Source organism: Canis lupus, chromosome 15 (genome assembly GCF_011100685.1).
Source record: "Canis lupus familiaris isolate Mischka breed German Shepherd chromosome 15, alternate assembly UU_Cfam_GSD_1.0, whole genome shotgun sequence".
Lineage (NCBI taxonomy): Eukaryota > Metazoa > Chordata > Mammalia > Carnivora > Canidae > Canis > Canis lupus.
Window position 1 is genome coordinate 52,804,710 of NC_049236.1, and position 13,332 is coordinate 52,818,041.

The 13,332-nt window shown below is 33.0% G+C and overlaps 1 protein-coding gene across 6 annotated transcripts in view; it reads left to right on the top strand.

The window, feature by feature from the left end:
* Positions 1–13,332, top strand: part of RBM46 (RNA binding motif protein 46) — a 50,895-nt gene that overhangs the window by 14,731 nt on the left and 22,832 nt on the right. For all 6 annotated transcript variants that reach the window (XM_038559079.1, XM_038559082.1, XM_038559081.1 and 3 more), the window contains exons 3-4: positions 2,482–2,949; positions 3,499–4,281. In XM_038559079.1, the coding sequence (XP_038415007.1) occupies positions 2,482–2,949; positions 3,499–4,281 (1,251 nt within the window). The remainder of the gene's footprint in view (positions 1–2,481; positions 2,950–3,498; positions 4,282–13,332) is intronic.

Genomic DNA, 13,332 nt, shown 5'->3' on the forward strand with positions numbered 1-13,332 from the left:
AATATCCCGTATTGTGTGTGTGTGTGTGTGTGTGTGTACTACATCTTTATCCATTCATCAATTGATGGACATTTAGGCTCTTTCCATAATTTGGCTCTTGTTGATAAATGCTACTGTAAACATTGGGGTGTATGCGCCCCTTCAAATCAGTATTTTTTTTTTTTATCCTGTGTATCCAGTAGTGCAACTGCTGGGTTATAGGGTAGTTCTATTTTTAACTTTTTAAGGAACTTCCTGTTTTCTAGAGTGGCTGCACCAGTTTACATTCCCATGAACAGTATCAGAGGGTTCCATTTTCTTGGCATCTTTGCCATCATTTGTTTTTTCTTGTGTTGTTAATTTCAGCCATTCTGACAGGTGTGTATTGTAGTTTTGATTTGTATTTCCCTGGTGATAAGTGATGGGGAGCATTTTTTCACATGTCTTTTGGCCATCTGGATGTCTTCTTTGGAAAAATGTCTATTCATATCTTTTGCCCATTTCTTAACTGGATTATTTGTTTTTTTGGGTGCCAAATTTGATAAGTTCTTTATAGATTTTGGATACTAATCCGTTATTAGATGTTATTTAAATATCTTCTCCCATTCTGTAGGCAGCCTTTTACTTTCATTGATTGTTTCCTTCACTGTGCAGAAGCTTTTTATTTTGATGAAATCCCAATAGTTCATTTTTGCTTTTGTTTTCCTTGCCTCCAGAGATGTGTCTAGTAAGAAGTTGCTATAGTGGGGTGCTTCAGGGACTCAGTTGGTTAGGCATCTAACTTTTGATTTAGCTCAGGTCGTGATCTCAAGGTCATGAGATTGAGCCTCATGTCGGGCTCTCTGTTCAGTGTGGAGTCTGATTGAAGTTCTTTTTCCTTTTCCCTCTGTCCCTCCCCCCACTCAGGCTTGCATGCATATGTGTGCTCTTTCCCTAAATAAATAAATCTTAAAAAAAAAAAAAGTTCCTATGGTTGAGATCAAAGAGTTTGCTGCCTGTATTCACTTCTAGGATTTTGATGTTTTTCTGTCTCCCACTTAGGTCTTTCATACATTTTGAATTTATTTTTATGTGTGGTATAAGGAAGTAGTCCAATTTTATTCTTCGGAATGTTGTCGTCTAACATTTTGTTTTCCCAATATCATTTGCTGAAGAGACTTTTTTTCCATTGGATATTCTTTCCTGCTTTGTCAAAAATTAGTTGAACATACAGTTGTGGGTCCATTTTTGGGTTTTCTGTTCCATTGGGCTATGTATCTTTTTGTGCCAGTACCATACTGTCTTGATGACTCCAGCTTTGTAATATAGCTTGAAGTCCAGAATCATGATACTTCCAGCTTTTTTTCCTTTTTCAAGATTGCCTTGGCTAATTGGGGTCTTTTGTGGTTACATACAAATTTTCAGATTTTTTTTGTTCTAGCTATGTGAAAAATGCTACTAGTATTTTGATAAGGATTGCATTAAATGTATAGATTGCTTCGGGTAGTATAGACATTTTAACAATATTTGTTTTTCCAATCCGTGAGCATGGAATGTTTTTCCATTTCTCTGTGTCCTCTTCATTTTCTTTCATGAGCATTCTGTAGTTTTCAGAGTATAGATCTTTTACCTCTTTGGTTAGGTTTATTCTTAGGTATCTAAGAATATCTGTGATTTTTGGTGCAGTTTAAATGGAATCAATTCCTTGATTTCTCTTTCTGCTGCTTCATTATTTTTGTATAGAAATGCAGCAGATTTCTGTACATTGATTTTATATCTTGCAACTGAATTTGTGTATCAGTTCCAGCAATTTTTGGTGGAGTCTTTCAGGTGTTCTAGTTGGGTTTATAAAGAAGTCAGGATTGAGTTACGGGGGAAAGAATCCTTTAACTATTAAAGGAGAGGTTGTTTTGGGGAAGATTTTGAAAGAGCAGTGAGTAGAGGAGTGGTGTTTATACTAGAGGCAAACCAGATGGAAACAGCTATCTAAATATGTTTTGCTGTTCTAGTAGCTAGTATAACTTATTTGCTCATAACTCTCCAATTATCTTTCTGTTAGACTTAAAATCTGGCCTGTAGCCACATGGATGGCTGCAATGCCCACCACTTTAATACTACCTCAAGTACTCATTAGCCATACAGGCCTATGCACTTGATGTTGTTTTAACATATAAAACACTTGCTTTTTCTTAATGATATGTTCTGAAGGCTTATTCCCTCATTTTATTCAGGTCTCTGTTTAAACTTCATGTTCTCAGAGAAGGTTTACCTGACTACCAAAAATATCAACTCTTGTGTGGCTTTTTTTTTTTTTTTTCCCCCCATAGCACTTACCAATCATAGCCTCTTTTCTCTATTGAATTTAAGCCAATGAGGGAAAGGTCTTCTGTTTTGTTCATTTGTATCCTCAACATCTGGAGTGGTGCACAGCACATAGAAAGCACAGTAAATTTGTGGAATGAATGATCATTGAATAGTGCATATAAATATGTTAACTAGAATTTGTTTATTTTTGACTTTCAGGTTGGGAAGGTCCCCCTCCACCTAGAGGCTGTGAAGTTTTTGTAGGGAAAATACCTCGTGATATGTATGAAGATGAGTTAGTTCCTGTATTTGAAAGAGCTGGAAAGATATATGAATTTCGACTTATGATGGAATTTAGTGGTGAAAATCGAGGGTATGCTTTTGTGATGTACACTACAAAAGAAGAGGCTCAGTTAGCCATCAGAATTCTTAATAATTATGAGATTCGACCAGGGAAGTTTATTGGTGTGTGTGTAAGCTTGGATAATTGCAGATTATTTATTGGAGCTATTCCTAAGGAAAAGAAGAAAGAAGAAATTTTGGATGAAATGAAGAAAGTTACAGAAGGAGTTGTAGATGTCATTGTTTATCCAAGTGCAACTGATAAAACCAAAAATCGTGGTTTTGCATTTGTTGAATATGAATCTCACAGAGCTGCTGCTATGGCTAGGAGAAAACTAATTCCAGGTAAGCTTGTCCTTCTGAAGTTTATTTTTTCATATTAGCCGTAGTATAAACATGGAAGAATGACACCTCATAGATCAATATTTTGAAAATATGTAGTATCTTTAAAGAGGTAGGTTTTTTGAGTAAGAAGTGAAATAAGGGTTTTAAGAAGGCCAGAAGTTGTTCCTATGAGTCATTATCTGTAGTTATATACTAATTTACTGGATGTATACACTTTTTTGTGGTATTAATTGTTGTTTGATAAAAATCCAAAGGACAGTACCTAATTCTTCTGGTAAAAGTGTTTTTGAAGTGTCTTTGTACTGTTGACTCTTGAAATGAATTGTATTGTAAATTCTAGCTGGGGTTTGTTTGCCTTAGTAAAAACTTTCATGAAGGTTTTCTTGTGAGAAACTAATGTTTAATCAAGTATACTGATAGGTATTTGTGTTCCTGCTTCTCTGGAGAAAGTTTTCTTTAATAGTTTTTGACCTTTAGTTGTTGTTTTTTTTTTTTTTTTTTCCCCTTTAGTTGTTTTAATTGTCTTCAGGTTAATTTCTTTTTTTATAGGTACCTTCCAACTATGGGGCCATACCATTCAGGTAGATTGGGCTGACCCAGAGAAAGAGGTTGATGAGGAAACCATGCAGAGAGTTAAAGTTCTCTATGTAAGAAATTTAATGATCTCAACTACAGAGGAGACTATTAAAGCAGAATTCAACAAATTCAAACCTGGTGCAGTTGAACGAGTAAAGAAACTTAGAGATTATGCTTTTGTTCACTTTTTCAACCGAGAAGATGCAGTGGCTGCTATGTCTGTTATGAATGGAAAATGCATTGATGGAGCAAGTATTGAGGTAACACTGGCAAAACCAGTAAATAAAGAAAACACTTGGAGACAGCATCTTAATGGTCAGATTAGCCCTAATTCTGAAAACCTGATTGTGTTTGCTAACAAAGAAGAGAGCCACCCAAAAACTCTAGGCAAACCACCAACTCTTCCAGCTCGTCTCAATGGTCAGCATAGCCCAAGCCCCCCTGAAATCGAAAGATGCACTTATCCATTTTTTCCTGGAACAAAGCTTACTCCAATTAGCATGTATTCTTTAAAATCCAATCATTTCAATTCTGCAGTAATGCATTTGGATTATTACTGCAACAAAAATAATTGGGCACCACCAGAATATTATTTATATTCAACAACAAGTCAAGATGGGAAAGTACTCTTGGTATATAAAATTGTTATTCCTGCTATTGCAAATGGATCCCAGAGTTACTTTATGCCAGACAAACTCTGTACTACATTAGAAGATGCAAAGGAACTGGCAGCCCAGTTTACATTACTTCATTTGGGTAAGTTTAGAAATACTTTAAATAATATCATAGAATATGAAATGAGGAAGAAGTATTATTATAAATTATTTTGAATTATTTAGAATTTGTAATGTTTAACCTGAATTTTACCTCAATTTTATGAATTCATGGTAAATTTTGTTGAGACTTTTCTCTTGCATAATCTTCCTGTATTTAGCTTTTTAAACATTGCTTACTTGGGGGAAAATTTGGTTTTGATTTATTTTATAGAGTTCATAATCTTATTTCATTAATTTGTTGTTTTTATAATGACTAATTCTCATTTGATCATTTCCATATGATGTTATTTTAAGCCAGTTTCTAAGAGTGTCCCCACATCTTTGGTGAAGTCTACACAGTAGTCATTTTGAGGGGCATCAGTAGGGAGTTGGTAAAATCTGAGGCATTTCAGGTGGGTCCTGTGTAGACACAGCCTTATGCTCACCAATCTGGAAATTCATCATTATTACTCATCTAAAGACAAAAAGCATCACTAAGAGATGTTTATGACCATTTCCCTCTTTAATTTCATGCTTTGAAGAAAGGTTTCTCTAAAGCCTTTGAGGGATAGTTAAAAAGGCTTTGGGTCATATGGTAACAAAATATTTGGCATTGTGAAGGAAGAGATGCAGTATCACTCTGGTATTCTGTTTTTTATTGTTATGTTAGTTCCCTGCCCCTACTTTTTCTCATTTTTTTTTGTTTAACTTAGCTATAGATTTCAGTTGGTGATTATTTTGTGCCCCAAATGACATTAGAAGGATAGTGGTTTCCTTAAAAATAACGATAAGAAGGAAGAAGGAAGAGTCCCCTACGATTGATTATAATTGTTTCTTGATTATAATTGTCAAACTCTTAGTTTAAAATTGATTTATTTTATGGTTGCAGAACCATACAGCTGAAGCTTATTTAAAATGGGTAGTCACAGATTTATTAAAGGTAAGGCAGTCTAAAAGGAAAACCACTGTCAAGGGGAGAGAATTTTATACATTGTACGGATGTATTTTATACAGTGCTTATCTATCATAGCCACTCCCAGGGTATGCATATTTTTAGGAGACTTGGATATTCAGAATTTTAGGGCAGAAGGGTAGGTTTCTTTCAAAGAAACTTTTTGGTAGTGTCCTCAGTAATAACTCAGTTGGAGATAGTTGAGAATTTTACAGTCTTGAAATTTAAGTTAATAAATTCTTAGGTATAATTTTCGTTAATGCACAAAATAGAAGCCTTCCATTTTTTATTTTAATAAAGACAATTTAGGTTAAAGATAAAATGACTTGAACAGCAAGTAATTCAAATTAGGGTCCTTAGAGAAAAATGGATCAAATTATTTTTTGGAGTGGAGTATAGGTAATTAGTTGCTGAGCAAGGTTTTCTGATACTTGTATCTGATCTAACATGGTAATACTGAAACATATTTCTATCCCCACTCATTTCCCTTACAAATTTAACTTCGCTTAAATTTCCAATATTCTTAAAGTATAGCCTTAGTTTATGTCAGATTTTCTGTTTAGACATGATTTGCCCATTTGGTTGTCCTATAAAGAAGATCAGATGTTATATGGAACCAGAAGTTTTTCATCAGCTTTTAATTCCATTATTAAGATGGTTTTTATTTGAGTCCTAGGACCATAGTTAACTTCTTCTTCTTTTTTTTTTTTTTTTTTAAAGATTTAATTTATTTATTCATGAGAGACAGGGAGGGTGGTGGCGGGGCGGGCACAGACACAGACAGAGGGAGAAGCAGGCTCCATTCCATGGCAGGAGCCCGACGTGGGACTTGATCCCAAGTCTCCAGGACCACACCCTGGGCCAAAGGCAGCACTAAACCACTGAGCCACCTGGGCTGCTCCCATAGTTAACTTCTAATGACCTTATAGTTTCCAAAGAAAATCCCTGTTCAAGTATAGTATTCACAACTTAATTTTGTTATTTAGGGATGAAATTAGCTTCAATAAATGAAATACTTAGAGGGCACAGTTTAGTCATCTATTTCAGATTTTATCAATTTTATGTAAAAGCTACTTTTAAAAAATGGTCAATTTGTGTTTCATGCATTTTCTCAGTTTCTAATTACCTAAGAGAAAAGACCTAAGATACAAGCCAAAAATGTTAAACACTAGGGCTTGTTTGGATGCTGTATACAAGGCCTAAGGCCTTGTCTTCAGGGTGTAACATAAAAATCCTTATTGGAGTTGACTAGAAATGTGAGAGAAGGTTGAGTAGAGGCAGCTGAGGAGAAGGAGGGATAGAATTTAGGGAAGTATAGGAATCATAAATTAGGAGTCAAGGAATCTTTGGTCAGAAAACAAATGCCTCACCTTTGGAGGTTACTAAAATAGGGCGGGGAGCTATAGATAGCCAAGAGGTTACATGTTGCTATATGGGAGATTAAGATACATATAGCTTGAATATTGTTGTGGCAGTATTCTGACTTGCTTTTTACTTTTGTTAATATTGGAGTCTCTGGGCTTTAAAGAGTTGATGTCTTTTTAGGTGCAAATTCTTTTATCTAAAAGTTGCAAAGTTTTATTGGGTGGTTAAGGGCTGAGATCAGTTGGTAGTGGTGGTGTGTTCTTCATATTCTGCTAAATATTTACGTGTTTCAAGCATTGGGTTTTCCTGAGATCTTGAGAGATGGTTATTGGTTCCTGGAATCTCTCAAATAGAGTTCATTAAATATTAAATCATCTTTTGGCTCTGTTTTCTTAAAGAATTCTATCTCTCTAGGCAGTGAATTTAACTACCATTTTAAGATGTCTTCTTTGGTGTAGTAATTTTTTTTTTTTTTTTTTTTTTTTTTTTTAGTTTGTTTTGATACCCTTCTGTTAACCCTTTCAGTTTGATGCTGTTTTGAGCATTATTATCCAGCCTTGATGATGTTTGATTATTATATGTGAATGGTCATTTATCTTTTTATTTCAGAATCTTTTAAGAATGTACTTTTAATATCCACATTGTTTTGGTGTTACCATGCCCATTTTCAGGTTTGAAAAGTAAAAGAGGAAAAATGAGACTTTAAATGATTATCATTGGTGTTATGAGGAAAATAGTTTTCTTAAAGGCATAATAGTTACCTAAACGAGTATTAGAGATCAGATAGTTTACTTCTTAGCAGAACCCCAAAAGTTCTTGGTGAGTAGTACTTTAAAATCAATTTTTAAAAAATTTTGGGTTTTTTGGTCCCATTTAAAGTGAACTCTGTTTTAAGCAAAATACCTCAATAGATGAAACTAAAAGCTTGGGATTAATGCCAAAATTGAATGCTTTGTGTTTTTGTTTGTTTGTTTTATTTTTGTTTTGTTTTGTTTTTGATGTGAAAGTTAGAGACTATCTTCATCTTCATAATGTCAGATAATGATTTCCCTAACCTCACTGGAAATTGATCACCCAACCAATGGGATAAGAAATTGTTACCCGTTTATATTTAGGAACCTATGATAAGTGGGATACTCAGTGGGTTTAATACATAGAATATATACTTATAGGCTAAGAGTTTCTGTACTAAGTATTTGATGTATGGAGACATTGTGGGTCATTCAGTATCTTTTTAAATAAGCATTTTCTATCTCATAATTTTATATCTGTTTAATAATGGATCAGACTATCATGTGAATAATCTTGATATTCCTAAAACTTTGCCTCTGTTTTGAATATGGGCCTTCCAATTTTGCCACTGCTTTCCCCTGGAGGATTCTTCACCACCTAAGTGGGATAAGCAAAATAAAGGAAATAAAGGAACGTCCTGGAGAATTATAGCTTTGAAGAAAGAAAGTCCTGGAGAATACTTACTGGAAGGAGGAAGGTAGCCTCAAATGTGTTATTGGCAATTCACCTTGTTAAATAACTCATTAACAACTAATTGAAGGCAGGGCATTTCTTTTCTTATTTCTGTGTTTAATACCAATGTAAGTGGCAGTTTTTTACTTGTATGACCACACAAAACTTTCAAACAGGACTAGAGAACCTCTGTCACAAAGCAGCTAGTGCCATTGATTGAATTTCATCTGACTTGTATGCTGTTGTTTTGTCTATGATGGATGAAGTTTAATTAAAGAACTTGAATGCCTCTCACGTACTAAGCATACTTTTCTAAGTATCAGGAGATAAACACAAATAAAATACTGTTTTTGGTCTTAAGACCTCATGATTTACTGAAAAAAGCAGAGACACAAACTCTGCAGAGGTTGTTTTGAGAGTACAAAGGAAGGGCATACCTCCCACCTGATTTGAGTTGTAAATCTTGAGGAGAGTTCATGGGCAGAGGAGTACAATGTGCAAATTCTTGCTAGAAAAATAGCATGGTGGTGGGTTAAGTGGCAAACAGTTGTGTATAGTGTTTGCTTTGGTGATTTCAGTTGATTTTAAAGATTAGAAGTTGAGAGGATGTGGCCTTCGGTTAATTGAAATTTCACCAGTCTTGCTTTTTAAAACTTTGCAAGTTGTTTTTGTTTGTTTGTTTTTTAGTACAACTATGTGGCTTTAGTTGCTTTTCTTCTGAGCAAGTGATTTTTTTTTCTGGATGAATCGATCTTAATTTGTGTGGACTATTTTACGTGTCATTTTATGGTCTTTTTTTAATATCTCCTTTACATTCTGTTTCCAGTATTCACTTTGTGGCTGACTTGCATATTGCTTCTCATATTTTACTTTGTAATGACATACATCATTAGAATTTTTATTTTTTTGTAGTTATAGAGTGGAAAAATATTTAGAAATATATTCTAAGCATGATAGCCATTATGTTTGCTATCCCTTTACTATCATTAAAATTAGGTTTTGATTTTTTGCTATTACTTGTAATTTGGTTGACAGTTATAAAATAAAATAGAAGATACAATAGGATGAAAGTAAAACTTCTGAGAAGTTTTAATCTGAAAAATAATTGGTGCTTTTTTTCTTATGAGTTATCATTTCCAGATTGATGGGCAGAAATGCAAAAATAAAATTGTGATTTTAAAAATATCTAATAAATTGCTTTGAAACAGAAACTCTTTTTTTAAATTTAGATAATATTTTGGGAGACACTTAAGCTAAATACATAAAATGGTTGTATCGTAACAAAATTTATTATAAATAATTTAAAAAGTAATACTTTTAGAAAGTTGTCTTTTCCAGTTTTAATTACGGACCTAACTTTGATGATACTATTTCAAATTGATGTAAAGAATAAAATAATTTGCTATAAAATTCACTTAAATAAGAAGTAGGAATAGCACCAACATTTGTTCATTAATTTGCTTTCATATGACCAAATGGTGAAATGAAAATTCCATTAACTCAACTATGTATCTTTGACCCTCTAGGGGGCCTAGTGCTCATGAAAACATATTTCTGTTCCTCTTGAAACTTATATTTTTTCCTGAAATATCATCATCTGGTATTACTCATAATTCTTATCTTATTAACACTTCTGTATTAATGAACCATAATTATGGAGTTAGTAATGTGAGAGAAGCAGCTTATTTAACATAGAGTATTGAGTAAAAATAGAAGAATGTTTAACCTCAACCACCAACAAACCATGATCTTGGATGGCAAATGAATCATTCACTCTTTGGGGACCTCAGTGCCTTCACCTCTAAAGTATCAGGGTTTTACTTAGTGAGCTTTAATGATTCCTTTATCCCCCCCCAATTTATGATTTTGTTTAAAATACAGTGAAAATCTTATGAAGGGCCAAAAATAATACTTGAATTTAAAAAAAACTATACCAAAATATATATATTTGAATTCAAATAGTTTGAAACCAAGAGTTGCTTTTGCAATAATTAACTTTCAGTTTAGTATCCCTTCCTGTATTTAATTGAAAGCTTTTATCTGTCTACTTCACAGCAGAACAACTGGTTTAAAAAAAAAAAAAAGGAAAGAGTCACCTGTTTTATTTGCATGATGACAAATAATTGCTTTTTGGTTATTTCCTTTCCTGAATTTTTCAGTTAAATCTAATCAAAACCAAGATTGTATAAAACAACATAATTACTTAAAAGTTTGGAAATTTGTTTTCTTTTGTAACAGAAAATCTAGGAAAATAATGATGTGTATTAAAACATCATGTGTCAGTATTTGTTCCATAGTTATTAACTGCTAATGTGATCTGTGATTTCATTTGCTTTATATATTTATTTAATCCTGTTTGATCCCTTTTTCTTTCATATCTTTGGTTAATACATTCCTAAAATAATTGTTCTAATACACATTTTAACAGGTGCAACTGCTTTATTTTGAAATTTAACATCTGATTTTGTCATTTAATATTTAAGAAGTAATGGTTTGTAAATATTCCCCTCTCATATCAAACGCCACAATAAATTTTGCACGTATACTCTATTCTTAGATGTCAGCAGCAGTTTCTAATTTTGCCACATGATGTCACCTAAATATATTTTTTAGCATGGCGTTGAAAGAAATTTCAGTGTTACATTGATTTTTCTCTCCTTTGTGGCTTATTTTTGGAAGAGAGGGTTAGAATCAGTAAAATCTATGTGAAAAGCTGCATTAGTCTTCTGCCTGTTGTGCCGTTATTTCTGTTTCCTATTTAAAATTTAGTAGACAACAATTGCTTATGATAGAGCAATATAATTTAGTAAGTGGACTAGTGAATGTTGACAGAAAATGTTTTGGAAAAGCAGTTTTACTATGATTTTATTTAAGTAATTATCTGTGCTTTTAACTACTTAAAAATTATTCAGTGTCAGTTGCTTCCAGGCCTTTTGGTTAGATTACATATAGCGTCTACTTCTGTGAGTTAATTTCAGATGTATCATCTACTCTAGAGCCAATTTATCCTCTGTTCTAGAGTAATACATCCTCTTTGCAAGACATAGTAGTGCACTATGTCCAAGAATGGTGTTTTTACCTCTGGGGATTCAAAATAAAATAAAACAACAACAACAACAACAACAAAACACTTTAGTTCTACCATCTAATTAGAAGTTAATAAGAACTCAGATTCCCTTACTCTTTAAATTTGTGGTATTTGCCTGAAGATATGCTAGTTACATGTGAGCCATTGTATATCTCATAGTGACATTTGAACTATAAAAATGACCTATATGTAGGTTTTTAAAAATACATAATATAGTTCAAATTTTAAGAAAGTGATTTGTCTATATACTCTCCTGTGTTTTGATTCAGTAAATAGCATCTGTATACCACACTGATAATGAATTATACTATAATTGTATCTACAACTTTAGGTTAAAAAGTATATAGGAATGCAATCATTAGGAAAAATCTGTTGTGATTGTATTGCCTGATAATTTGGAGAGCGTACACTGAAGTCTCCTTTGTGTTTAAACAGCATAGCTTGATTTTTCTATGTAGATTAACTTAAGGGATTTGCATTTGAGTAAACTTGAATAAGTAAAAATAATGTAAACTAGGATGTACAATTCTAGCTTCCTTATACAGTATATATCTGTGTTGACCTCCACCTTTTGCACTTTTTGATTTTCCTTTTTTTTTATAAATTTATTTTTTATTGGTGTTCAATTTGCCAACATATAGAGTAACACCCAGTGCTCATCCCATCAAGTGCCCTCCTCAGTGCCTGTCACCCAGTCACCCCGACTCCCCTCCCCTTCTACCACCCCTAGTTCGTTTCCAGAGTTAGGAGTCTTCATGTTCTGTCTCCTTCCCTGATATTTCCCACTCATTTTTTCTCCTTTCCCCTTTATTCCCTTTGATTTTTCTTTCATTATATTTTCTAAGGATATTACAAGAAATGCTTTTTAAACTTTTTTTTGTAATCTTGTTTTGTTATGTAATTTTTGTAAGACTGCAATGCAAGCCTATTAACTTAATATTTTTTCTTGTTACCTTTGTTTCAGCAATACATGTTCCAGTCTGCTTGTTTACTGGCCAGGTTATGGGGTAAACAAATAAGTTTGTGGCTTATGTGCCATATGTGTGGCTTTTTTTTTTCTTCTATTGCTGTGTTAATTTTGGTTTAAGAGTGATCAAATCTATAGTTACGAATTTGTGAAAACTATAGATTATTTGAAGCACAGAGTTTTATAAGATTCCAAGTAAGCCATTATGAATCTTTGGAAAACAGTTTTAAAGTTGTATTCTGTACTATAAAGTTAACAGTTTTTGCCAAAAGTAAAAAAATAATTCAAGCAGGGACATACTTACTAATTTAAATGATTCTTACCTGTGTATATTATGTGTCTGTGTTTCCTTGAGGTCTCAAAATTAAGTTTTCTTGAGTGTTCAAGAATCCCTTAGGGATTCCTTGGTATGAAATTTAGCTTTATCAAGTACAGAAATAGTGATGGTATCAGAACAATGGAAAGTTTATCCTTTTCTCTTACGAACTAGAGGCAAAAAGGAGATACTAAGCAAAAATAGGAATACTTGCCCTATGAAAGCACTCTCCTAGCTCGTGAGGGGCATTTACAAATATGATGAAATAGTCATAATTGTTTTTTCTTTTCCATTTCTTAAATTTTTTTTCCTAATTTATTTAGTAGTAGACTTAAGATTTTTAACTTATATTGCAGTGCATCTAGGTTATCTGTGATTTTCCTGGTCTTTTTGCAGTCATCTACTTTTATTATATAAATAAAAGTGTGTGTGTGTGTATATATATGTGTGTGTGTGTATACACCAGTGTTTTTAAAAAATCTCACTTCTCTTGATTTTTAAAAACCTTTAAACTTTATTTTTACTTATTTATTTGTATTTATTGTAGTTCATGTGCACACAAGGAGTTGCTACATTAGTGAACATGACTTGGGGAGGGAGATGGACAAGCTTTTTCATTAATCCTCTAAGGCTTCAAAAAGTAGATTGCTGGTATCAGGCACTCTCTCATTTGAGTTGGTGACTAAGGGAATTAGTCCATTGCCTTAAGATTTTAAATGCATTTTCAGGTAATTTTTATTTTGAGTTCCTTCAGTCTAGTATTCTGTATATGACAAGATCAATTCTGTAGCCACCTCCCAAATATTTATATTTAGATATGAAGTATGAATAAACCAAAACTAAATAAACCAAGTACAATTGGCTAATTTATTTAATTATATTTGTTTATCCCGGAATGCT